Raw genomic sequence first — 27,201 nt, forward strand, 5'->3', positions numbered from 1 at the left:
GCCAGGTTGCCGACAGAGCCACAGCCCCCATGACCAGCAGCCAGAGGGCCACACAGGTGATGGCCGCCTGCCGGGGGCAGTGCCAGGCCCGGGCGCACAAGGGGAAGCGCAGGGCGGCATAGCGGTCCGCGGCGATGGCGACGATGAGGCTGGTGCTCATGTAGGTGTTGACGTAGTAGAAGCTCTGCAGCACATGGCACCGGGTGTCCTCGTGCGCGCCGCCCACTGGGTCCAGCGTGAACAGGACCCCGGGCAGGCTCAGCAGCAGGAGGCAGTCGGCCGCCACCAGGTTGACCATGTAGACATGCGTCTCGGTCCGCCTGCGCAGGCGGCAGCCAAAGACCCAGAGTGCCAGGCCATTGAGCAGAGCCCCCAGGCCCAGGATGAGGCAGATGGAGACACTGGTGGCCACCTGCGACAGGGCACTCCTGTCCATTCTGCAGCTGCTGGAGGCGTTGCTGGGGGCCACTGTGCCAGAGGCCATGGCCCCCACCTGGGGAGGAACAGGAGGTGGTGGGAGAGCAGGATGCCAGCCCAGGGACCACAGTCCACCTGCCCCTCCTGGTCATGTAAAGACTGCAGGGGATAGGAGCAGGGGCGGGGGAGTGTGCTTAGCGGCCAAGGCTGGTGGGCTTCACCTGCAGCCTGTCTCTCTCCTTCCTGCCCCAGCCCAGGGCTCTGTGACTCCAGGCCATTTCACTGAGTCCCTCCAGGAAGCAGGAGATGGAGCTCCCCTGCCCCAATAAGAAGAGGGACCCTAGCCCCTGGCCAGGTCTTCGAGCAGTGCCATCCTGCCAGGACAGAGGGGTCTGTGACCTCTTGGCTCTTGGGGCTGGTCTCTACCTCTCTTCTTGTCTCTAGCTCTCTCCCTGCTCACCCCTTATTTTCTTGTAAAAGGGTTGCCTCCCCATCCCCCCATCCCCCGTCTCCCCCCTCACCTCCCCATCTCCTCCCATCTTTTCCCTTCTCCCCATCCTTCTCCCCCTCCCCGTTCTCACCCCTGTATCCCCATCTCCTCCTGTACCCTTGTCTCATCTCCCCCTCCGCATTTCTCCCTGTCTCCCTTCTTTCTGCTTTACACCCCTTTCTTTCTCCCTGCCTTTCTCCTTTCCCCACCCCCATCTCTCAGAACCCTCCCTTCCCTCTTGCTTCCCCACCCCCGCACCATGCATTCTCATCCTCTATCACCACCTTTCCCTGATTCCAGACTGCTTTTTTTTTTTTTTCTGTCTGCAGCAGTCCTGGAAGCCCTGACAATAGTGGGGCTCCCTTCTACCTCCCTCAGAGGAAGCTGCTTGTCCCTCATTCTCATCCACGCTTGGCTGAGGGCTGAGGCCAGGTGCCCACACTCAGGCAAGGCCTGGACCAGGATGAATGTGGCCAGAGGAAGCCCACCCCCCAGCCTCCTTACCTCACAATGCCCTTCCCCCCCCACCAACCCTCAACCCTTCTTGGTGCCCTGCAGCTGCCAGCAGGTGAGGGCAGGATAGGGCCCTTGGGGTGGGGGACCTTTGGGGCGGACTCACTTACTTGGACCCAGGACCTAGGCCTGGGACCGACCTGCTGCTCTGGCTCAGCTGCACAGCTAGGCTGCTCCCTTGGCTGCTCAGCTGTGCCAACCGTGGGCTGTGGTTCCTACCTCTGTACTCTTGGCCAGTGGGTGGAGTCTAGAAGGCTGCTCCCACCCAGACTCTGAGGGTGGGGCAATCCCTGGAAATCTGGGCAGCCCTGTCCCCTACCATCTGCATGCCACCCAGGTTCGCCTCCCCTGCCATGCATGACAACCTCCCACCCCCTTCTTGACCACAGCCCTGCACCACTGCAGCCCAGAGCTCAGGGCAGATGGGGACAGCTGGCACTTCCAACCTGAGGTTCACAGCCTTGCAGTAGGGGAGGGTGGGGTGCATGTTCCCTCCAGGGTGGGCTGTGCTCCCCCCCGCCCCCCTGCACGCTTCTATCCTGGGCAAAGGGCTGACAGATCCACACACAGGAAGCCCCTGTGGTCCAGGGTTAGCATGAGCTGAGTGAACTGGGCAGCTGGTGTGAGCCCAGGCAGGAGAACCCACAGCTCTTGGACCTACAGCCTGCCCCACGGGGACCCAGAGCCTGGGCGGTGAGCTAGATCTGCACTGGGCCGCTGTCTGAGGAGGCCTGAACAAGCTCAGCATCCAGGCACCTGGACCTGATGGGGCAAGGGATGCAATGAACACTGTGGTGTGCTGCCCAAGACCCCTGCAACACCAAGAAACTCACCTCCAGCCTCCTACCCTCCAGCTCCCCAGTCCCCCACCCTCCCACCCCCAGCTCCCACCCCTGCCTCTCTGGGAATTGCCTCCCACAAGTTTCTGCAGCTAATCCAAGGCAGCCACCTCCAGTGACTGTTCCATGGGGGGCAGGGGTGTGCAGGGGCGTAGCCCCTGCCTGTGTGGAAGGCTCACTCCGCACCAGAGCCCCCCAGTTGCAGTGCGAATGCTCCCTCTGCCATACTGCTTCACCTGCACCTGTGTGGGGTACCCCAAGAGTACACCCCATGAGCCTCTGAGTGCAAAGCTCCATCTCAGAGATGGCTTATGGGACCTAGGGTAGCGGGGAGGCATCTAGCCTGAGGTGATGGTGGAAGTCTCACCGCCAACCAAACAGGGCGTGCCGTTCGGCAACATCCTGGCAGAAGTGTCACCCCACACCCAGAGTAGGCAGTGGGACAGCAGGCATGAGGGGGCTTGGGTGCACAGAGCTGAGCCTGAGGCCCCTCTGAGGGTGTTCTCCAGCTGGGGGCACCCACAGCCACAGCAGGACTGACCTGGAGAGCCAGCCAGGCTGCCTCGCATAGAAAGGAGGCCAAGGGAGAGCAGCTCTTCCCCTGTCCTCTGAGAACCACCGAGGAGGACAGGGAGCATGAGGGCACCACGGCTTGTCCTCGCTGTCCTCAGAGCACCCACAGCACCCACAGCAAGCAGCTGAGGTTGCCGGGCAATGGGTGGGGGAGGCTGAATGGTGCCCTCAGGGCTACGGTGAGGAACCTGGTGTGGTGTCCCGTGACGGGGCTCTGGACACAGGGCCCTAGCCCTCTCATCATAAGACATGCTCACACCCAGCTCCCAGGCCCCTGTGCGATGAACAGTGGACATCTGCAGCCTCTTCCATGTTCTCCCTGTACAGCAGGGGCTGGAAGCCTGAGAACAACATTTCCTAGACCTTCCTGCTGCCAGGGCACTGGATGAAGTTTAGATTAGGCCTGTCTTCCTCTGGGGCCAGGCAGGGGAGGCTGACCCACGGTTTGTGTGCCATGGTCCAGATGGTCACTCTGGGGAAACGGCAGCCTGATGCTGGCAGAAGTTTCTGGAAGTGCTCACCTTTGGCTGGACTCAGCACTGCACCGCCTCCTCCCTTCCAAAGCGGTGGGGCCGCCCTGGCATTGGTGCCTTGCAGGGTCCTGGCTCCTGGCGTGCAGTTACGTTGCCCTGACTTGGAGGCTGGGCAGCAAGCAGCCCCAGGACCTCCTCTTACCCAAACCTTCCAGTAGTTTCTCAGTCACCAAATTTCTTGCCTCCTACTCTACGTGAGGAAACTCTGGTGGCGTAGTAGTTAAGTACTACAGCTGCTAACCAAAGGGTCGGCAGTTCAAGTCCACCAGGTGCTCCTTGGAAACTCTATGGGGCAGTTCTACTCTGTCCTATAGGGTCGCTATGAGTCGGAATCAACTCGACAGCACTGGGTTTTGTTTTTTTGGTTTACTCTGTGTGAGATACACAGAAAAGTGCCTTTTTCTTGCATGGATCCCTCTTAGGTACATCCTTTCGCACAGAAGACTGGGGATATATTCCCAGAAAAGGGCCACCTGATAGCCTTCAGACTGTGGGGACACCAGGCACAAAGGAAGGTGGTGTCAGGGTCTGCACCGAAAACAGGAGATTGAGGGACAGTCTGCCTGCTCATCTGCACTGCAGACCCCTTCCTTGAGCTGCCCCTTCCCCACACACCACTTGAACTGCAGGGAGAAAAGGCCCACGGGTCTGAGATCCCGAGCAATGGGCCACGGCCCCAGCCAACCACAGCTCTCACCTCGCCCATCACAGCCTCAGGCTCTCCCCACACAGACTGCCAAAGATTGCAAATGCTGGGAAGGGCCTTCCACAGGGAGAAGGGGGTCAGAACAACGGGAAAAAGAAGAAATGGAGACAACAGAGGAAGCAGGAGAGGGCTGAAAACAGAAGGAAACCCCAAGTGGGGTCCTCAGAGACACAGGAGGAGATGATGTGTCCCTGGAGTGAGAACAGGATGCTATTTGTAAAGGTAATGCTCAAAAGCCAAGGAGGGGCTCCTGAGTAATAATTGACATAAAAACTCTGTAAAATGGCTATAAAATAGAGGAGATTCCCTAGCGGGTAGACTAAAAATTCAAAGGAATTTGGATCTGACTGTGGAGTCTTAGGTAGGAAACCAAACACACAAGCAACAAAAGAAAAAAACACTGACTTTCACCAAAATTAAAAATGTGCATCAGAGTTACGTTATCAAGAAGGTAAAAAGACAGTCTACCGATTGGGAGAATGTATTTACAAATCATATCTGGTAAGGGTCTAGTATTCAGAACACATAAAGAACTCAAAACTCAACAATAAAAATATAAACAACCCAATTTAAAATGGGCAAAGTGCTTGAAAAGACATTTCCCCCAAGAAGAAATAGAAATGGACAAGAAGCACGTGAAAAGGTGCTTCACACCACTAGTCATTAGGGAAATGCAGATCAAAACCACAACGAGACACCACTTCACCCCCACTAGGATGGCCACTATCCAAGGCCAGAAAGTAACAAGTGTTGCCAAGAACGTGGAGAAACTGGAACCCTCTGACATTGCTGGTGGCGGTGTAAGATGGCGCAGCCACTATGGAAAATGGTTTGGCGGCTCCTCATGAAGTTAAGATAGAATCACCACGTTGTCGTTGTTAGGTGCCGTCGAATCGGTTCCGACTCATAGCGACTCTGTGCACAACAGAACAAAACACCGTCTGGTCCCGCGCCATCCTCACGATCGTTATGCTTGAGCCCACTGTTGCAGCCACTGTGTCAGTCCATCTCACCGAGGGTCTTCCTCTTTTTACCAAATGACCCAGCAACCCCACTCCTATGTATACACCCAAATGACTTGGAAGCAGGGATGCAAACGGATACTTGTGCACCAATATTTACTGCAGCACTGTTCACACCAAAAGGCAGAAAAACCCAAGCGTCCATCAACAGACGAATGAATAAATATGACACACAATGGGATATTATGGGATATTGTTATTCAGCCGTAAAGAGGACGAAGTTCTGAGTCATGCCGCAGACTGGATGAAGCTTGGAAACGTTCCCCTAAGTGAGATCAGTCAGACACAAGGTCAGTGATGTCACCGGGGCGTGCGGAGTGGAGGGGGTGACACCAAAACGACTGTCTATACAACTGCTGTGCAGGGTTTCCGCAGAAATTTATTACTTTTTATGAAAATATCCTGGTAGTTATAACAATCAAAGTGTTTTTGTAAGCTCAGCTTAGGAATATCAATATACCTACCAGGCTAAAACGCTCTGCTGATTTCCTTGTGGACCCTGCCAATGCCCCGCGGCCAGAGCTGCGGTCGTTACCCAGACACCGTGATGCTTTCCACGGCGTAGTCTCATCTGCTCCCAGTAAAATCGCACGCCCTTATATTTGTTGCTGCCCGTGTCGTTACAGCCGCTGATTTTGTCAAATTTTCTGTTGTTTCAGTTATAACACTGTGGTGATGAGCATTTGTGAACCTATATCAGATAATGTTTTTGAGACTGAAGTAGTCATTAAAGGAAAAGAAGGAGTGCTACACAGGAATTATGACTTAGGAGTAACAGGACAGAAAACATCACGAAGGACCCTGTGCAGCCGGGACCGGGAGCAGGCCCATGGGGGGCGACACTCTGAGTGACCAGACTCGGTGACACCAACCCTAGTGTGACGCCACTGCAGGAGGCTACATGTTGCGTGGTGCCACTCGCATGAAATGTGTGCAACAGGTGAAGTCCACAGGGACAGAGCGCAGCCTGATGGTTGCCAGGGCTGGGGGGCGACCAGGGGGCTGGGGGGGGCGGACGTGACTGCTTGGTGGGCTTTATCTGGGGCTGAGGGAACCCTCTCAGAACTCCGAGAGGTGGTGGTTGCCAATGGACTAAATGCCAGTGAACTGTACGCTCTAAAATGGCCAGTTTTTTGTTACGTGAATTTCACCTCAAAAAAAATCTGAAATAATTTAGAGGGATAGCAGGATATAAAAACTAAGAAAGAGAGAAGTCAGTCCAAGAGCTCCAACCTCTGACCCACAGGAGTCATCTCTTGGTGAAGGGGGGCAGGAGATTCCTGAAGGTGGAAACCAGTCCATTCTTTAGAACTGAAGGACCCCAGTCCTTCGACGGAAAGAAGCCACCATGTTCCCAGTACCGTAACCAAAAAAACCGAACCCACTGCTGTCGGATGGATTCCGACCCATAGTGACCCTATAGGACAGAGGAGAACTGCCCCAGAGGGTTTCCAAGGCTGTAAATCTTTAGGGGAGCAGACTGCCATACCTTTCTCCCAAGGAGCAGCTGATGGGTTCAAACGGCTGACCTTTTAGTTAGCAGGGGAACACTTTAACTACTGAGCCACCAGGCCTCCAATACCATAGCTGAGTAAAAACCCATACTGAGGTACCTCACTGTGAAACTTTAGTGCTCTAAAGAAAATATCCTAAAAGGATCCAGAGCACAAAAAAACAAACAGATAAAGTACAAAGTTAGGAATCAAAAGGACAAGGGACTTCCCAACAGCAATGCTGGAGCCTAAAGCAATGACCTTCTGCGCTGTGTCTGAAAATCACGTGCCACCTAAATTCTACACTGGGAGTCCCTGGGTGGGGCAAATGGTTTATGCACGTGGCTGCTAACCCAAAGGTTGGAGGTTTGAGATCACCCAGGGGTGCCTTGGAAGAAAGGCCCAGCAATCTGCTTCTTAAAAATCAGCTGCTAAAAACCCTGTGGAGCACAGTTGTACTCTGACACACAGGGGGCACCAGGAGTCAGAATCAACGCCACTGCACCTGGTTAAAATTCCACACCAACCCTGACCTTCTGGTGAGAGAGGCTCGTTTCTAGGCCATGCCAGGGGCCGCCCTGTACGAGGTCTGTCCTTTGCAGCCACGAGCCCTGAATGCTCCCCAGAAATGGCAGATGGCTCCCCCTTGTGCAGGTAGCTCAGCTTCAGCCTGGGCTGCAGAAGTGCCGGGGCGCTGGAATGGGGATGTGTGGCCAGATGGAGGGGGCCGCTGTGCCCCGCTGGCTGCTCACACCTGCATTTGCTGGGCTCCCCCAGACACTGCCCCATACACTTTGGGTGCTCAGCTCTTCCATAGGACGAGAGTGTGGCCCCGCCAGCCCTGTGCTGCTCAGGGTCTCTGGGTAGGATAACAAAAGACTTGGTGGCCTGAGGCAGGGTTGGGGTTGGAGGCTGGGTGCCCTGGTGGGCAGGGTGCACCAGTCCTGATCCCCAAGCCAGGCGGTGTGCTCTAGGATAGCTGATGAACTCATAGATGGGTGGAGGGCTGGACACCACAGCTGTTCAGGGCCTCCCAAGCCACAAGGGGGCTGGACAGCAGTCTCAGGCGGGTATGCCAAGGCCCCCTAGGTTGCTGCAGGGTGGTGAGTGGGAGAGAGTAGGGGGTTAGTGGTGGGGAGAGGAGGATGTGGGCCGGGCCCTAGGACAGGAGCCACGCCAGGCAGGGATTCCAGCCCTGGACATTGGCTACAGTTTCCTGACTTGGTCCCTGATTGGTCTTCCAGCCCTGGAAAGATCTGGGGTGCTGCTATGAAAGGGCAGGTAGCCTGGGTGAGGGTGGGACCGCAGGGGCTGGGGCTCATGCTGCTGCTGCCCTGCATGATCCCCTTGCCCCCCGACCCACCAAAGCACCTGCACAGCCCTACATGGGGAGGGGCAGGCTGTGTGTCCTTTGGGAGCTGTAGACCCCCAGCCATCCCCATGTGTGGGGGATGGGCCAGGGGTGGGAGCAGGTGTAAGGGCACAGTGAGGTCCCAAAATGAGAGCCCTTGAGGCCTCTGGGGACACAGCCTTTGTTCCTCCCAGCCACTGGCTTCCTCCCTTCCCCCTCGGGAAGCCTCGTCTCAGCACTTTTTGTGCAGAGCTTCAATCTGCACCCCCAGTGGGGTGCTGGCAGTAAGCCAACCACCAACTCCCACCCACTCCAGGTGTACCCAGGCAGGGTGTCCAGGTGTATCCAGGTGGGGTGTCCAGGTGTTCCCAGCCAGGGTGTCCAGGTGTTCCCAGCCAGGGTGTCCAGGTGTGCACCTCCAAGGCCCTGGGGTTGGCCGGTTCAGGCTTCAGTCGTCGTGCCCTCATCCCCATCCCTCTCTCATCCCAAGGATCGGGCTGCTGCCACCTGGGCGCCCCAGAGATTCTGGGCCCCCCAGCAGCTGGCCACAGGTTCCCCCAGCAGCATCTCCCAGAGTCCCGGCCTGCGGTAACCCCCTAGGTGAGGACCACACCCACAGACTCTTGGCTCCTGTGGGCCTTGGCCCCAAGGGCCAAAGAGCGGGCCTCCTGGAACTCTTTGGCCATGTAGTAGTAGCAGATGGCATCCAGGCAGCAGTTGGCATCCGAGAGCCTGGAGGTGAAGTAGAGAGAGTACTTAAACACTTGGCGCCAGGCACAGCTGTGCGGGCCTATGGCGTAGTACACCGTCAGCACTACGTGCAGCGGCAAGAAGCAGACCACAAACACTGCCAGGTTCGCCCAGACCATGCGAGCGGCCTTCCGGGTGGCCTCCGCCTGGGCCGAGTCGGCTAGTGGCCTCTGGGCCAGGCCGGCCACCACCTGCAGGGAGCAGAAAACCAGCACGATCAGTGGCAGGTAGAACCCCAGCAGTGAGAAGACCACACTGTCAATGTGGTGCCGGGTGTTGGTGGAGAAGCAGAAGCCACCCTCTTGCACACTCAGGGTCCAGCGGGCCGCCAGGGAGCTTCCCACCAGCACCCAGAGCAGTGCGCACACAGCCGCAGCCCGGCTTGGCGAGCGCAGCCCTCGGGCGCGCAGGGGGTGCCGCACAGCCAGGTAGCGGTCCACGGCGATGGCCATGATCAGGCTGACACTCATGTACCTGTTGACCAGGTAGATGCCCTGGGAGAGCTGGCAGAACAGCGTGTCAGACTCCCGGTACCGCAGGTTGAGCAGCATAAAGGGCAGGGCACACAGCAGGCACAGGTCGGCAGCCGCCAGGTTGACCATGTAGACTCGTGTCTCCGTCCACCGTGGCAAGCGGCAGCACAGCACCCAGAGCGCCAGGCCGTTGAGCAGCAGGCCCAGCAGCAGCAGCAAAGCCGCGTAGGCCGAGGACAGGTGGGCGACCCAGGGCGGCGAGGACTGCTGGCTGTTGTTGCAGGATTCGTTCATGGCTCTGGGCTGCGGGGAGGAGGAGGGGTCAGCGGGCAGGCGTCCCCACCCCATTGTCACAGCCCAGAACCTCCCTTCCCACAGAAAACACGCTCGGGCCCAGCCTCTGCTTGCAGGACCAGTGGGGGAACAGGCGCTTGGACACGCCAGGCACCCAAGGCCACACGGGGGTGGGCCCAGAGTGGACCTGCTTGCTGTCGGGCAGAAAAGAAGAGCTGCCACTAAGAGCTGCCACCATTGAGCTGTCACTACTGACGTAGCTGCTGCTGCCCACCTCCTGTCCCAGCCCAGCATACTGTCCTGTCTCTAAAACTCCCAGGGGCACTAGCAGCTCTCTGGATGGGGAGCCCGAAGGCAGCCACCGCACCCAGCTCTCAGCAGTGGCCCAGGACAGAGTCCAGGTCCCCAGCTTCCCCCTGACCACCCCGTCCCTGGCTGCAGGGGCTCTGCATTGACCCACCCATGCATCCCTGGTGGGGAGGCCCCATCTCTCCACCCACCATTCCCACAGTAGAGGTCCAGGACTGCAGGGGTGAGGCTGGGACAACTCCTTAGAGGTCTCTGAAACTCTGGCCTTCCCCTTCCTGCCCCCCTCCCCCTTTCTTCTCCCTTCCAGCAGCCGTTGCTCTGTCCTGAGGCCCCGACCCATGTCCCACATCCTGGGATCAGGGCAGGGAGCTCACTCCTTGGGCTTAGGACAGGACAGAGCTGGCTGTGGTCAGAGCCCTTAGGACGGCCCCTTGGGCTGGCTTGGAGCCGTGAGGGCTGTCAGCCCCTCAGAGCTGTCCTGGCTCTGGAGCTGCACTGGCCCTGCCCCAAGGTCAGGAGCATACCCTCTGCTGACCCTGCCAGCCCCCTGTATGCCCTCTGCTCAGCCTAGGGGGCATGACAGCCAAGGCCCTGGGGGGTTGGTTGGTGGGACATCCAGGATTCGGCCTCAGCATTCACCCTGCTCCATCCCCTACCAGCCGGCAAACCTCAGTGTCTCCATTGTGGGAGGAAGCTGGTCATACACACAGCATCACTGAGGGTGGACAGGGAGCCAGCGTGGCCCCTGTCCCTGCACACTGCCCCCCAGGACACCAGTACTCTGGTCTCAGTTGGGGGAGTTTTTTCCTCTGGCCGAAGGGTGAGGTATGGGAGGTAGGGGCTGAATAGAGGGGTCGGGAGGGATGGGGTAGTGGCCCCTGTCCCGGTAGGCACTGGCCAGGACCTGTTTGGTGTGGAGTAGGGGGTAGGGAGTGCTCAGTCCACAGTGGCTCTTGCAGGGCGACAGATTACTTTTATATGGCCTTTCTTGCCATGGTCTTGGAACTCCCACCAAATGACTAGGTGGGAATATGCAAATGAGGCGCTTGTGGCCCACCAAAGGGATTGGACAGTCTGCTAATAATGCAAATAAGGTGCATGGCACTCTTGTGGGGGGTGGGGCCATGCAAAGAAGGTACATGGAACCCTAATGAAGGGATTGGTCAGTTTACCATCCCGCTAGGCTTAAAACGAGCCATCCCAGAGGTGGATGGAGTAGGGTGGGACCTCCCTACCACCAAAAAAGAACAGATGGGAGTGGAGCGCATCCTTTGGACCTGGGATCCCTGCGCTGAGAACCTTCTAGACCCAGGAGACAGCAAGAGAGCTGTAACACTGCATACTGTGGGAAGTGGCAGCAAGAGTGGCAGAGAAACAGCAGCAGCAGAACCAGGAGACCAGTGCAAGGCAGCTACAGTGGGTGTGCCCACCCGGGGAGTGAGAGAGCTGAGCGCCTTTGAGCCAAGGGCTCCTGGCAGAGTGGGGTGTCTCCGGGCACTTTGCGGCAGAGCTAAAAAGCTTTGTAACACTTGCCTGAGCAGAGCAGAGGCCAAGCCAAGGGGCTAAGGGGCGGACGGCCAGAGAGAGGCCTGCCTGGGGGCACAGCTGAGAAGAGGCTGTCCTGATGGAAGAACTGTATCCTGAGTGCTCCTTAACCTGAATTGTAACCTATTACTTCCCTAATAAACTCTATTATAAATCTATGGTCTGTGAGTGCTGTGTGGCCACTACAACAAATTACTGAACCCTGCAGAGAAGTAGAGAGTTCCCTGAGAGGGATGGCTGGTGCCAGAATCGGTAAAAAAGTTGGGGAGAGGAGGTGTGTCTGACCTCCGCCTCACAGGAATCAGATTTAGGCTTCTGTTCGTGGTGATTCCCCTCACCCCCTGCTCCCCCCACTCTCATGAAGTTAGAGGAGGGCAGAGGTTCCACCACGCCACGAGCTTTACAGCTCTGGGTCCCAGGCTCACTGACTGCAGGCCTCCCCCGAACCTGCTGGAACCCACCGATCTGGAGGCCCTGGCCAGTCTGCCCTGCCTGCCCCGCCCCCCGCTCCAGTGCAATGCCACCGCGGTCTCTGCATGTCCTCACACAAGCCCAGAGCCCCCGGAGCCGGTACAGAACCCACTGACAGGAAGAACCACTAGAGGGGAGCCAGCAGTGCCAGGGGCCTGGCCGAGCCAGGCAGCACCTAGACCAGCAGACTTGCACGACGCAAGCAGGGCTGTGCAGAAGAGGGGGTCTCCCTGCCACCAGCAACATGGAGCACCCCGTCGTCCCCCACCTAAGTGGGGCCCAGGGCTGGCCTGCACTGCTCTCAGCCCTGATAACCTGGGAGGGGGGCAGGGCCTTGTGGGGGCGCTGCTGAGCAGGGAGGTGAGGGCGTTGGACTCCCTGACCTGGCCTCCACCCCTGATGCTCTGATGCCCATGGCCCCCAGTGGTTGCAGAAGGGCTGGATCATGGCCACACACCCCAAGCATCTCATGGGGGCAAAATACAAAATATAACTGGCATTCTTTTTTAAATGTGCTACGTATAATAAAGCAAACAGTGAATACTGGAGAAGAAAGCAAAACTTCTCAAGAGTCTTAAGGCACACGTTGAGAGTTTGGGGATGCTCTGCTGTGGGGCCCCTTTGCTGCCCTTTGGGGTGCAAAACCCCAGGGCCCAGCCCTGATGGTGTGGGGGCCCCCGAGAACCACTGCAGCCAGCATGTGCCCTCCTTGCCCCCACCCCCACTGCAGGGACCTGAGTCCCAGGACACCCACGGCAGCTGGAAAACTCCAGGCTCCAGGGCCCAGGGTTGGGGGACTAGTGCCCTCAGCTCTGCATCTGCTGCTGGGGCCAGGCGGCTGTTGTGGGCAGACAGCTGGCCCCTCGCTTCCTCCTCTAATTCCGAAATAAGTGTACTTCCACACATCCACGAGAGCACCTTCTGATGCTGCAGTGAGATGTGTCCGCAAACGTCTACTTCCCCAAAGAGCCGTCAGGGGACACACGGGGTCAGGGGGCCCCCACCGTGCTCACGGCCCCCCCTCCCTGTCCCTCCGTCATCAGAGAGCTTGTCAACCCCCAGATCTCTGAGTCTGACCTCAGGACCACCCACTGGCTGAGGCCTGGGAACCCGGAGTTGCTGAAGACTGCAAGGCCTCTACCCACAGCACCCCTCTCCAACAGAAGGTTCACAGAACAGTGCCCGCCTCGATGGGGGTAGCTTCGGCCATGCTCTCCCGTCCCAGTGGTGTCACACCACAATTACATTTCACAGTCTTGGAGGAGGTGGGGCCCAGTTCCTGAGAAGATGCCCTGAGTTACCTCTACCTGCTGCCCATGCTTGACACCCCCATTCTCATGAAGGATCCCCCCATCCAGACTGTTACCCACCCAGGGGCTCCTCCATCAAGACGGTTCTTTCAAGGCTCTAAGCCCCCCATCACAGCCCCCACTCCACTCTAAGACCCCCTCATAGCCCCAATTTCACTCAGAGACCCTCTCACAGCCCCAGTTTCACTCTGAGAACCCCTCTCTGAGGCCCCCTCAGCCCCAGTTCCACTCTGAGACTCATCGTAGCCCTCACCCCACTGAGACCCCCTCACAGCCACCCCCCCATTCTGAGACCCCCTCATACAACCCTCCACCCAATCCGAGACCACATCATAGCCCACCACCCTGAGACCTTGTCATGGATTGAATTGTGTCCCCAGAATACCTGCCGCCTTGGTGAGGTCCTGGTTCCCTCGTATGATTCTCTGTCTGCCATTTTATCTCCTGATGTGATTTCCCTACATGTTGTAAATCCTACTGCTGTGATGTAATAAGGTGGATTAGCAGCAATTATACTGATGAGGTCTACAAGATTAGTGTCTTAACCCAATCTCTTCTGAGATATAAAAGAGAGAACTGAGCACAGAGACATAGGGACCTCCTACCACCACGAAGGCAGTGCTGGGAGCAGAGAGCGTCCTTTGGACCTGAGGCTCCTGGGCTGAGATGCTCCCAGACCAAGGGAAGACTGATGACAAGGACCTTCCCCCACAGCTGACAGCGAGAGGAGTCTGCCCCTGGAGCCGGCACCCTGAATTCAGACTTCAAGCCTACGGGACTGTGACAGAATAAACTTCTCTTTGCTAAAGCCATCCACTTGTGGTATTTCTGTTACAGCGGCACCAGATGACTAACACAGACCTCCTCACAGCCCCACCTCGCGATGAGACCCCCTCACAGTCCTCATCCCACTCTGAGATCCCCTCACATCCCCCAACTCTGACACCACATCACAGCCCCCATGTTACTGTGATACCCCTCATAGCCCTCCCCTCACTCTGAGACCCCCTCAGAGCCCCCACTCCGCTCAGAGACCCCCGCACAGGCCTCCCTTCACTCTGAGACCCCCTCACTGCCCAGTGAGTTGACTGTACCACTAGCGGGCGGAGTGATGACAGGCAGTGGGGAAAGGCGCTTCCACGCACCACCCCCAAGCCTGTATTAGGGCCTGAGGCAAAGGGAAAGATCAGGGATGTGGCTCCTGACTTACTGGAAATGCCCACCTTTTGTTTTCATCCCGGTTTTTTTGCATCGATTTGGATTCACCAACATACTGCATTAAAGTATTGTTTCTCTTGCTGACTGGGGATTTCGGCGCCCCCTACAGTCTGTGCCCCAGGTTCGGCCTCCCTCCCTCACCCTGGTCCCAGAGGCCCCAGGAGCCGGTGGCCCTGGCCAGCGTATCCGCATCCACACCCGTGGACAGACAGGGTCCTGGGCCCCAGGGCTCAGCCTGGGAAGGCTGCCCGCTGAGAAAAGAGGTTGTGAGGAGGGTCCGGAAACCCACCGCCCGCCTCTCGGGTCACTTCTGTTGCCTCAGCACTTTCTGTTCTCCTCTGGGAAGAAACCAGTCCTGGGAAACACTCCTCCGTCCGTTCCCACTCGGCCCAGGGTGGACTGGTGCCCTGCCCCTGCCGTCACCGTCCTGTCCTGTCTGGGTGCTGCAGCCAGCAGGGCGTGGGATATGGGGGACACGGGCTGGGGTCTGGCCCCACTCTCCACCCACTGCCTCTGGGTGACCCACAATGGCAGGCAGGTCCCCTCCCACTTGACAGGAAAAAGGGCCTCATCAGATACAAACAGCCTCCAACCCCACCCACGCCTACCCCTGCCCCAGCCTCATCCCAGGTTCCGCCTCCCCGGAATCCCCCACTGCAGGCCTGCTTCTCTGGCCCTGCACACAGGAGGCTTCCCTTCGTGTAGACACCTGGCCTGTCCCCACGGGAACGGGGGAAGACGGAGAAAGAGGGAGCCTCTGAGCTCACGCCCCTGCTCCCCGTTTCCTGACTTGCCTCCACCAGCCTCTGGGGGCGCACTCTGCCCTTCAGAACCCTTCCTGCCCCCTGCCCCCTGCCCCCTGCCCCCTGCCCTCCTCCCACCCAGGTGCCAGCGTGCAGCTGGGGTTATTTTCCAGGCCTCCCCTCCTGGACAGCCTCGAAGGTGCCCCTCCCCTTGCCTGGTCCACGCCCCCTCCCCAGCTTTCCTTCCTCCTCCAGCCCCCACCTTTGTCTCACTCAGACCCACCCTGGGTTAAGGGGCTGTTGAAGGCACCCCAGGTCCTGCCTCGGAGCTGGGTGAGTACAGACCCCTCTGCAGGAGAGGTTACACGGCCACCCTGCTTCCTCCCCAAACGCATCACAAGGGACCCACTTAACGGACTAGGAGCGCGCCCACCATGCACTCCATGGACCTCTTGGGGTCCAGATACACCAGCCCCCAGGAGAGGCTGCTGCGGCAGGAAGACTGAGCAGGAAGGGGACCGATGTGAGACGATTCATCATGATTTCCTGGCGCGATAAGCGAACCGTGACCCTGTTTTCACAAAGCCTGGGTCTCCAGAAATGCTGCTCACTGAAGGGCTGGTGGCCAGATGGCAGCCCTTCTGGGACTCCAGGGGGCAGAGGGGGTTTAGGTGAAACTGGGTGGCCGGAGTGGGCCCTTGTGGAGCTGGGGGACACAAGGCTCACTACTTTCCTATGTATTTGAAAGCTTCCATAATAAAGAGCTTATAATTCACAACGGCCGAGACGGGGAAATAGCTCCAGTGTCCTTCAGTGAACGCAGTCCATCCACACGGTGGAAGGCTATTTGGCTGTAACAGGAAATAAAGTCCTGGCACGCTATGACGTGGAAAAATCTGGAAGGCGTGATGCTCATGAAAAATGCCAGACGTAAAAGGACAAATATTGTACGATCCCACTTACAAGGAATGTCCCCAACAGGCAAACCCAGAGACAGAGGCAGATTCGAAGTTGTTAGGGCCGGGGGCCAAACGCTTAAGTGCTCAGCTGCTAACCAAAAGGTTGCAGGTTCAAATTCGCCCAGCGGCACCTCGGAAGAAAGACCTGGTGATCTGCTTCTGAAGAACCAGAAATTGAAAACCCTATGGAACACGGAGCCCTGGTGGCCCAGTGGTTAAGAACTTGGCTGCTAACCAAAAGGTCAGCAGTTTGAATTCACCAGCCATTGCTTGGGAACGGTATGGGCAGTTCTACTCTGTCCTAGAGGTTCGATTTGAGTTGGAATCGACTCGACAGCAACCGGTCTATGGAGCACAGTGCTGCTCTGACACACGTGGGGTCGCCAGGAGCTGGAGTCAACTCGACGACGGCAAATCGTTTGGTTTGTTCAGAGGCTTAGGGAGGAGAAGCGGGGAGAGAAGGCTCAGTATGAGTTTTCTTTTGGGGTGGTAAAGATTCTGGAATTAGATAGAGCTGGTGGTGGTCCAGCACTGTGAATCCACTGAACACCACTAGTGGTGCATCTTACTTCATGTGAGGTTTAACACAAGTAAAAAAAAAGTTTAATGAAATAAAGAAATGAGCGGGGGCTGTGGAAGAGGTCACAGAGGCAAAGCCAGGTCAGTTACGGGGCAGATGAGGTGGCTCGTGGCTGCCTATGGGACTCAGAGGCAAGGCTGGCTCCTTTGGCCAGGATTCCTGCAGGCACAGATTGGCCTCGTGCAGCTGGGGTGTCCCTCCCTCAGCCCCGCTCCAGCCTGCTTGCTGGCACCAGAGCAGGGGCTTTCCCTGAAACCTGAGCCCTCACCTGGGGGGCCCCAGGCACCCAGTGGCAGCATGAGGGGACTGGGCAACAGAAGTGCTTTGGGGCAGCAGGGGAGGCCAAGGACTTCCTCCATCAGAGTGTGGGATGCAGGGGACAGGGCAGGGCAGGGCAGCAGCCCTCGGCCACCTCGAGGAACAGAAAGTTCTGGGTTGGGGTGGTGGGGAGCGGGAGGGGAGCAGAGTCCCCTGGTGAGAGGGCCCTGCCCTGGTCTGTGGGCTTGTCTGCCTCCTGGCCACCACCTATCCTCGACTCCCCCACTCACCACACCCCTGCCCCACACAGTCCTTCAGGACCACCTTAGTCCCCCTTCTGGAAGCCTTCCCGTCCTCCAGCCCTGACAGTTACCACCTCTGTCTCAGCTGAGACCCCTTGCCCAACTGTGGGGCTCCTTTTTGCCTGTCCCCTCCGAGTGATCTCTGAGACCCTACACTATTCACTCACCTATTCAGTCATTCATGCCTTCATTCAGCAAAGCTGGCCAATCAAGAGGGGTGCAGATGAGGACAAGAGTGGAGATGGGGCAGGGGCCACCCCAGAAGAGGGACGGGGGCGGGAGGCATGGTTTCACGGTCCACCTTTTGGTACCTACTGAATCACACACATGCGCTGACATTTCCCATTTAAAATGATCGATTCAATGAAATACAACAAAGGGCAGAAGAAAGGAGCCCGGCTTGGAATATCAGGGAGGACATGGAGGCCACCGTGCCTGTCTGTCCTTGGTTTCTGGCCTCCACCCCATGCTGGGCTTGTCCCAGAGCTTAATGGACCAGAGGACTCACAGCCCTGTGGTCACTCCCCTGCCCCTTTCCCAGGACCTTGGCACTGTGTCTGGGGCACTGGAGTCCTGCCATCCTCTGGTCAGGTGGCCAGTGCCCTGGACCCTTCTCAGGCTCTGGGACCCTCACACCATCTGTGACTGGTCAGCGCACACTGAGGGCCCGATAAGCTGTGGCAACGTATCCGGAACATAGCGCTGGGGAGCCCTGAAATGGTGGGGCCAGTGCCCAGCCCCTCAGCCCCACTCCTCCATTTGCCAACACCCTCAGAGCAGAGCTGACAACCTGGGAAGCACCTCCCACATGGCCTGGCCTCCCTGGAGCCCAGCAGCACCTAACAGAGCATCTGGCCAAGCTGAGACCTCACAGAAAGTCTCCATAGTCCTGTTCACGCCTCTGTCCAGTCCCAGCTCTGGAAGGAGCTGTGGCCAGACAAGAGGGATGGTTGGCAGGGGGAAGACGCCTCCACTGGGGGCCAGAGCATACTGGGTCCCCAACAGGGTTCTTGAGGGTGCTGAGGGGGTCCTGAGGGAGTCCTGAGGGGATGCTGGGGGAGCTTTCAGGGAGTGCTAAGTGGTTGCTGAGGGGATCCTGAGAAGGTCCTGAGGGAGTTGTGAGGGGATCCTGAGAAGGTCCTAAAAGAGCTATGAGAGGGTCTTGAGGGGTTTCTGAGAGGGTTCTGATGAGTCCTGAGTTGGTCCTGAGGGGGTCCTGTGGGGATCTTGAGGAAGTTGTGAGGGGGTCCTGAAAGCATCATGAGGGGACCTTGAGGGTGTATTGAGGGGGTTGTGAGAGGACCCTGAGGGCTCCTGATGGGTCCTAAGGGTTCAGGGGACCTTGAAGGGGTCTTGAGGGGCTGCTGAGTTAGTCCTGAGAGGTTCTGAGGGGTCCTGATGGGTCCAGAGGAGGTTCTGGGGGACTTCAAGGAGTCCCGAGAGGGTCCTGAGGGGATGCTGAAGGGTCGATGGCTTCAACGCCCCTCCCACCTGTGGCATCCTGGGATATGGAATCAGAAACCCTGTCACATGGGCGGAGAGAGGCCAGTCAGGGCATGGTGGCCTGAGGTGTGGATGAGGGCTGCCCCCCCACCCCCCGCCACACAGACAGGCAGACACATTCAGGCTCTGGTCTCCCCACCTGTGAGCAAGGCCACCTCACCTAAGCCAGCATGCCCATGTGGATGGCACCTGCCCTGCCCCTCCCAGGCCCACCCCGACCACACCCTGAGCCCCTCGTCCACCCTGGGATGGCCACTCACTCTGGAAGCTCCTGATCCCCTTCTCCAGGGCAGGCTTCCCTAGGCAATGTGCCCCTCTCACCTCTGCTGCAGCTGCTTCCAGAAGCCCCTCTGGGACCCCTTCCTGGCAGTGGGGTGGGCCTCAGGGTACGGCTCCAGCCACAGGTTCCTGCCCCTCTGAGGGTTTCTCACTGTCCCTAACTGCTCCTCTGCCTACCCGGCCTCCTTCCCCTTTCTCCAAAAGGCTTTCTCTGACTGGAAGCTAGCTGCTGGCCCCATGCCAGGCCTCGCTCCTGGGGAGGCTGCCTTCCTCCACAGCCCTCCAACTGCCAGCTTCCCCACCTCGCTGCCACCAGAGCTGCCCTTCCCCACAAAGCCACCCTCTCACTGCAAAGGTGGGCCCCTGCCCGGGAGCCCCTCTGCACTAGGTCCCCCTCACCCTGCCCTCCTGTCCAGAGTGCCCTTCTTCCCGGTGGTCACTCCCCTGCTCGAGAACCCACCGGGGCTCCCCACTGCCGGGGCATGAGATTGCCTAGCAGAACTCTCAAGGTCCTGCTCTCTGGTGGTGACCTCAAGCAGAAGGAATCTGGTGGAAAGAGACAGCAGCCCAAGAGCTGACTCTGCTTGGTGCTCATCCCATCCCTGCCTTCGTTAAATGGTCAACACCCAGCAGCTGGATTTGGGGCAGGAGAGGACAGGTCTCCCACTGAAAGAGACATCTCTCTCTGTGGGGGACTCTCCCCACCCCCAGGGGGACCCCACGTGTGCCAGAGCAGAACTGTGCTCCATGGGGTTTTTAATGGCTGGTTTTCCAGATGTAGATCACCAGGACTTTGTTCCAAGGCGCCTCTGGGGGGACTCAGATCACCAACCTCTTGGTTAGGTGGTGTCATGGATTGAATTGTGTCATCCAAAAATATGTGTATCAATTCCCAGTATTGTGTGACTGTCCACCATTTTGTGATCTGCTGTGATTTTCCTGTATGTTGTAAATCCTATCTGCATGATGTTAATGAGATGGGATTAGTGGCAGTTATGTTAGTGAAGCAGGGCTCAATCTACAAGATGAGGTAGTGTCTTAAGCCAGTCTCTTCAGATATAGAAGAGAGGAGCAGAGAGACATGGGGGTCTGGTACCACCAAGAACGTAGCACCGGGAGCATAGTGCATCCTTTGAACCCGGGGTCCCTGTGCTGAGAAGCATCTTGACCGGGGAAAATTAATGAAAAGGAGGTTCCCCCAGAGCTAACACAAAGAGAAACCTACCCCTGGGGCCTGAGCCCTGAATTCGGACTTCTAGCTTTCTAGACTGTGCAAGAATAAATTTCTGTTTGTTAAAGACATCCACGTGCGGTTTTTCTGTTATAGCAGCACTAGATGACTAAGAGAGGTGGTATAAACAGTTACTGCACTTGGCTGCTAACCAAAAGGTTGGAGGTTTGAGTCCCCAGTGGTACTCGGAATACAGACCTGGGGATCTACTTCAGAACGCCAGCCATTGAAAACCCTGTGGAGCTCAGTTCTACTCTGACACACGTGGAGCCGCCATGAATCAGAGCTGACTCAATGGCAACAGGTAACTGGTCCCCCAGGGCGGTGGGTTTCCAGCTTTGACTAGTTTGAGTCAGCCTGTCTGGGGTGGGCCCAGGAAGTGATACATCAAACCAGTGCCCCAGATATGCTGAGGCAGGTGGGCCTCAGGCCCCTCTGAGAGACACCGTGCTGGAGAGTTCTCATGTCCACCCTCTCACCCCTCTGAGGAACCACCACCGGCCTTCTGAGACACTTCCTCTGGAGGCTGGGCAAGGTGCCAAGCGATAGCAGATGGGCAGCCAGTTCTCAGAAGAGGAGATGTAAACGGCTCATTACAGGCGTCAAAAGATGCTCGGCTCACTCACAATAATAGACGTTCACGTGAAAAAGGGCGAATGCCTCCCGCATTAAAAGAGCCGTTAGGGGAGACACCTATGGTCAGGGTGGCTTCCGCCACATGCATGGACCCCCTCCCTGCCCCTCTGCTGTCTGAGGGCTTGCTGGCCCCCAGACCCCTGAATTTGGCCTGAGGACCACCCACTAGCTAAAGCCTGGGGGCCCAGAGTTGCTGAAGACCGCAAGGCCTCCACCCACAGTGCCCCTCTCCAGGACAGGGATTTGCGTGTAAGCCCAACAGAAGGTTCACAGAAGAGTCCCCGCCTTGATGGAGGAGGCCTCGGCCATGCTCTCCCATCCCAGTGGAGTCACATCACAATTACGTTTCACAGTCTTGGAGGAGGTGGGGCCCAGTACCCGAGGGGACTCCCCGAGTTACCCCCACCTGCTGCCCATGCTTGACACCCCCATTCTCATGAAGGAGCCCCCCATCCAGACTGTCACCTACTCAGGGGCTCCTCCATCAAGATGCTTCCTCCAAGGCTCTGAGCCCCCATCACAGCCCCCACCCCACTCTGAGACCCCCTCACAGCCCCAATTCCACTCTGAGTCCCCATCACAGCCCCTACCCTACTCTGAGACCCCATTACAGCCCCAATTCCACTCTGAGACCCCCTCACAGCCCTCCATCCCACTCTGAGACCCCCTCACATCCCCCACTCTGAGACCCTCTCACAGCCTCAGTTCCACTCTGAGTCCCCATCACGGCCCTCACCTCACTCTGAGATCCTGTCACTGCCCCAATTCCACTCTGAGACCCCCTCACAGCCCCAATTCCACTCTGAGACCCTCTCATAGCCCCCATCCCACTCTAAGAAACCCTCACAGCCCCTCATCCCACTCTGAGGCCCCATCATGGCCTCCCCCACTCTGAGACCCCTCACAGCCCCCCATCCTACTCCGAGACCCCTCACAGCCCCCCATCCTACTCCGAGACCCCATCACAGCCCCAATTCTACTCTGAGACCACCTTACAGCTCCCCATCCCAATCTGAGACCCCACCACAGCCCCCCATCCCACTCTGAGACCCCATCATGGCTGCCCCACTCTGAAATTCCTCACACAGCCCTCCGCACTCTGAGATCCCTCACAGCCTCCGCCCCACTTGGAGACCCCATCACATACTCCCACTCTGAGACCCCCTCAAAGCCTCCCCTTCTCAGCCCCCCTCAGAGCCCCCCTCCTCACGGCCCCTTTGCCCAGTGGTGGCACCGACCTGCAGTGCAGCCTGGGTGTCGCTGCTCCTGGAGTCCCCTGGGCTGAGCCGTGGACTCCTCCTGCAGTGCCCTGCAGGTACCGCCTAGGGGCCAAGGAAGCTGTCCTCTGGAGGCCCTGCACCGCAAACTCCTTCTTAAGGCTGCACGAACAAATGACGTTAGTGAGAACGTGGGTGACGGGGCTCCCCGCCTGCCTGAGCACTGGCCCAGACTGGGGCTGCCCGGGGAATTTCTGGGGGGAGTGGGGGTGCCGGGTACCTGCACCCATGGGTCTAAAAAACCAGCATCTTTGCTAAGCAGAGAGCATAGGCTCTAGAAAACAGCTTGCAAGAGCAAAGCCAGCTGGTCTCCAGCTGTGGTGTGAGGCTTCCTCCTCCCCAGTCCACTGGTTTCCGCACCGTCATCTCAGGAAGGTGCACGTGGGCCGTAAAACACAAACAGTCCATTCCCGGGATCTGGCCTCCCAGCGCTGTGCTCAGACCCCATAGGAGCGTGTTCACACTGTCATGCCAGGGAGAGCCACAAGTGTGCCCAGGGCCTGCCGCACACACATATACACACATAGACACACACACACACACCCATTAGCCACCATGGGAGAATGCAAGGGGCCCCTCCACATCCACACACACACACAGAGACACACACACAGAAACACACACACGCGGGCCACCATGGGAGCACTCAAGGGGCCCGATGCACATGCTTACTCACATGTGCCACCCTGGCAGCTAGCAAAGGGCCTGCCACACACATACACACAAACGGTCGGGCCACCTGGGAGCACGTGAGGGCTGCATGTGCTCCCATGCCGGCCGGGTGACCCTGACAGCACAGGCGCCCTGTACCCAGACTCACGCTCAGCTGGGCCGCCTGGCAGGACCTCTGCGGAGCCACCGGGAATGCCCTCTGCTTTAGCCTTGCTGCTCTGCCCTCTCCACACCAGCTGCCCCCTCCTCCAGGCAGTCTCCTGGAGGCCTTCTCCACACCAGCTGCCCCTTCCAGCTCCTCCACCCCCAGCCTTTAGTGGGCACCGCTGTGGAGTACGCGGAGGAGGTCACCCTCCCTGCGGCCCCGTCCTCCTACACCCCCGCCTTGACCCCTGCACACTGCATCTGTCTCTTTAAAGACTGGAAGAGGCTTGGGATAACTTCAATCCTACCCCTCTCCATTTTAAAGAGGTGGAAGCTGAGGCCAGAGAGGGTGTCAGGGATTGAATTGTGTGTCCTGCAGCCCCCCACCCCTAGAATGTGTGTATCAGTTAGGCTGGGCCATGATTCCTGGTATTGTGTGATTTTCCTGTTTGTTGTAAATCCTACCTCTATCATGCTAATGAGGGAAGATGGATGGCAGTTGTGTTAGTGAGGCAGGACTCAATCTACAAGATTGGATTGTGTTTTGAGGCAATCTCTTGATATATAAAAGAGAGAAGGGAGCAGAGAGACGGGGGACCTCATACCACCAAGAAAGCAGCACCAGGAACACAGTGTGTCCTTTAGACCCGGGGTCCCTGCGCAGAGAAGCTCCTAGTCTGGGGGAAGATTGATGAGAAGGCAGACAGAGAGAGCCTTCCCCTGGAGCTGACACCCTGAATTTGGACTTTTAGCCTACTTTACTGTGAAGAAATAAATCTCTCTTTGTTAAAACCATCCACTTTTGTGGTATTTCTGTTATAGCAGCACTAGATAACTAAGACAGAGGGGAGGGGCTGGCCTAGGCCAAATGGTTTGGGCAGGGCGAGGCCAGTATTGTGGCCTCCTGACCGAAGACCAGGACACTGAGGTCACCACTGGCCAGGCCTTGGCCCCTGTCGTCCACTGGTCCCCACCCAAGGCCCAGCCCCAAGGTGGGCACTCAGGTCCCTCTCATCTCTCTTGGGGCCCAGCATGGAGCTCTGCAGGGGTGCAAGGCTTAATGAGGAGGGGTTTCTCCTGTGTGTCCAGGGCGCTTGAGACTTGGGTGTTCCGTCCCCATCTACCCCCAGGCTCTGGCCTCTGGGATCTGAGCCGTCTGTCAGCCAAAGGCCTTGCCGGCCAGCATTTCCTCCACCTTCTGGTAGGGAAGGTCGCTGCCAGCCAGGACTGCTGCCCCCAGCCCACTCAGGGACAGATCCTCCAGAGCCCGCTGCCCAAGCCTCTCCCACAGTGTGCTCCAGCCCTGGCAGCCACCTGCCCAGCCCAGCATGGGACCCTCCAGGGAGACCACAGGCCCAAGAAGAAAGGGCTCCAGACCCACCACCTCTCTGTCCTTCTCTCGGTTCTGATAGGGGCTTCCCAGCCACCCTCACACCTTTTCCCCGCCCTGCAGCCCCTCACCTGCCCTGTGATCTTTCACACAACTTCTCACACATGAAAGCAGGCCCGGTGTCGGGTATGGTTTCTGTCTGTGGCCCTGCACCACATCCAGCTGGGCACAGAGCACACATGCAAGGGTAGGCCACTGTGGGAGCCTGGATGAAGGTGTGTTGGCTGCCTGGTCTGCCGCCCTCTGAGGGGGCATTCACAGCAGACACCCGCCAAGGGACACAGGGGTCCTTGTACACAGCAGTGCCCAGCTCGCACTAGCAGCCAGCTTGTGAGTGGCAGTGGGGTATCAAGGGTAACAAGCGCCCAGGGCAATCTCTAAGTTTGCGGTCCCCCAACTTCAAATGAATAGACTTTGATAGCAGCGACATGTCAACAGAAACGCCTTCGCCCCTTCTTGTCCGGCTGCCTTAGTCAGGTGTCTCTCACATTTGTGGTGCCTTGGGATGTCATTCCAAGCCTCATCTGGAACCCCCTTGAACTTGCACCTGGGGGCAAGTTCCCCCCTCTGCCCCCCTCCCTATGCCTCTGGGGAAGAGCCCTGAGTGGCACGGGGCTCTGGCCCCCGCTCCCTTCAGGTGGCAGGTGTTTCTTTGGGTTGGGCCCGGGTCTTCCTGTAGGGCCATTGTGACCCAGAGAGGTTCAGATGCGGGTGGCTCCAGGCGGGCTTCAGGTCCCGCCCATGACCAGGTTCTCACCAATGGGCAACCTCAAAGCTGTTAACGCTCCACCTCTGGGAAGTGTGGACACCTGGGTGCCTCGGATCCCACCTGCTGTGGACTGCTGCACCTCTGCTTCATACCTGCTGGCCAAAAGAGCCCACCTGATGAGGGCTCAGGGTGCCTCGTGTGGCCATGCCTCCGGCTGGAGCGTTGAGAGCACCTGTAAGATGGACAGGCACTGAGGCCGCGCACCCCATCTAGGTGAGCTTGGGGTAGGGCTGGGTCAGAAACCCACAGTTCACCTTCCACAGGGCTCACACCCCACCCACCAGGAGCACTCGGGAGGGGCTGGAGGGGACAGACAGCAAAGGCCAGGTGGGAGCTGGGGGCTCAGGGCTGTTCTGTGGACGGAGCACAGAGTGTCCCGTCCACAGGTGTGCAGGCAGCAGTCCATGGAGGCGTCCAGCCCTCGGCCATGGGCAGGTGATACTAAGAGACCACAGTGGACCCCCTGGGCTCTCCTCTGGGGCTGACACCTGCATCCCGCCTGACCTCACCCCCACTCTGCCCCCGCACCCACCCTTCCACCCCGTGCGTGGGCACCACAGACAGCAGGACTGGGAGGTATAGAGAGGGGCCTGTGCACACACATTCAACCACCTGGTGAACACACAGGTGCCTGAGAGAGGCTTGTGAACAACATGAGGCACGTGCGCACACACACACACCCGTACACACCCCCATATCCGTACATACCCACACATACACCCCCCACACACATACACACATACACCCGTACACACACACCACACACACGTACACACCCACACACACACCCACACTCACACCACACACACCCACACCCCCACATACGCGCGCACACACACACACACACACACACACAAAACCAGCTGCCATGGTTCTACCCTGACTCATGGAGACCCCATGGGCGTCAGAGCAGGGCTGAGCTCCATACACTTAACTGCTGCTTTTTCGGAAGCAGATTGCCAGGCCATTCTCCGAGGCACCTCTGGGTGGAGTTGAACCACCAATCCTTCGGTTTGCAGCCCAGTGAGTTGACTGTACCACTAGCGGGCGGAGTGATGACAGGCAGTGGGGAAAGGCGCTTCCACGCACCACCCCCAAGCCTGTATTAGGGCCTGAGGCAAAGGGAAAGATCAGGGATGTGGCTCCTGACTTACTGGAAATGCCCACCTTTTGTTTTCATCCCGGTTTTTTTGCATCGATTTGGATTCACCAACATACTGCATTAAAGTATTGTTTCTCTTGCTGACTGGGGATTTCGGCGCCCCCTACAGTCTGTGCCCCAGGTTCGGCCTCCCTCCCTCACCCTGGTCCCAGAGGCCCCAGGAGCCGGTGGCCCTGGCCAGCGTATCCGCATCCACACCCGTGGACAGACAGGGTCCTGGGCCCCAGGGCTCAGCCTGGGAAGGCTGCCCGCTGAGAAAAGAGGTTGTGAGGAGGGTCCGGAAACCCACCGCCCGCCTCTCGGGTCACTTCTGTTGCCTCAGCACTTTCTGTTCTCCTCTGGGAAGAAACCAGTCCTGGGAAACACTCCTCCGTCCGTTCCCACTCGGCCCAGGGTGGACTGGTGCCCTGCCCCTGCCGTCACCGTCCTGTCCTGTCTGGGTGCTGCAGCCAGCAGGGCGTGGGATATGGGGGACACGGGCTGGGGTCTGGCCCCACTCTCCACCCACTGCCTCTGGGTGACCCACAATGGCAGGCAGGTCCCCTCCCACTTGACAGGAAAAAGGGCCTCATCAGATACAAACAGCCTCCAACCCCACCCACGCCTACCCCTGCCCCAGCCTCATCCCAGGTTCCGCCTCCCCGGAATCCCCCACTGCAGGCCTGCTTCTCTGGCCCTGCACACAGGAGGCTTCCCTTCGTGTAGACACCTGGCCTGTCCCCACGGGAACGGGGGAAGACGGAGAAAGAGGGAGCCTCTGAGCTCACGCCCCTGCTCCCCGTTTCCTGACTTGCCTCCACCAGCCTCTGGGGGCGCACTCTGCCCTTCAGAACCCTTCCTGCCCCCTGCCCCCTGCCCCCTGCCCCCCTCCCACCCAGGTGCCAGCGTGCAGCTGGGGTTATTTTCCAGGCCTCCCCTCCTGGACAGCCTCGAAGGTGCCCCTCCCCTTGCCTGGTCCACGCCCCCTCCCCAGCTTTCCTTCCTCCTCC

General features: G+C 58.4%; 1 protein-coding gene across 6 annotated transcripts in view; it reads right to left on the reverse strand.

Annotated features, from left to right (window-relative positions):
• Positions 1-2,343: 2,343 nt before the first annotated feature.
• The window catches only part of GPR35 (G protein-coupled receptor 35), a 45,431-nt gene continuing 20,573 nt past the window's right edge, over positions 2,344-27,201 (reverse strand). For 2 of the 6 annotated variants that reach the window (XM_064286412.1, XM_064286413.1), the window contains 3 exons: positions 25,986-26,162; positions 22,037-25,222; positions 2,344-9,463 (listed from right to left, as the gene is read on the reverse strand). In XM_064286412.1, coding sequence (XP_064142482.1) covers positions 8,534-9,454 — 921 coding nt within the window. In that variant the 5' untranslated portion in view covers positions 9,455-9,463; positions 22,037-25,222; positions 25,986-26,162 and the 3' untranslated portion in view covers positions 2,344-8,533. Of the gene's footprint in view, positions 9,464-18,973; positions 21,938-22,036; positions 25,223-25,985; positions 26,163-27,201 lie in introns of those variants that run through there. The other 4 variants (XM_064286415.1, XM_064286416.1, XM_064286414.1 and 1 more) reach the window with 4 other exon arrangements.

The sequence above is a fragment of the Loxodonta africana genome, chromosome 6 (assembly GCF_030014295.1).
Source record: "Loxodonta africana isolate mLoxAfr1 chromosome 6, mLoxAfr1.hap2, whole genome shotgun sequence".
Lineage (NCBI taxonomy): Eukaryota > Metazoa > Chordata > Mammalia > Proboscidea > Elephantidae > Loxodonta > Loxodonta africana.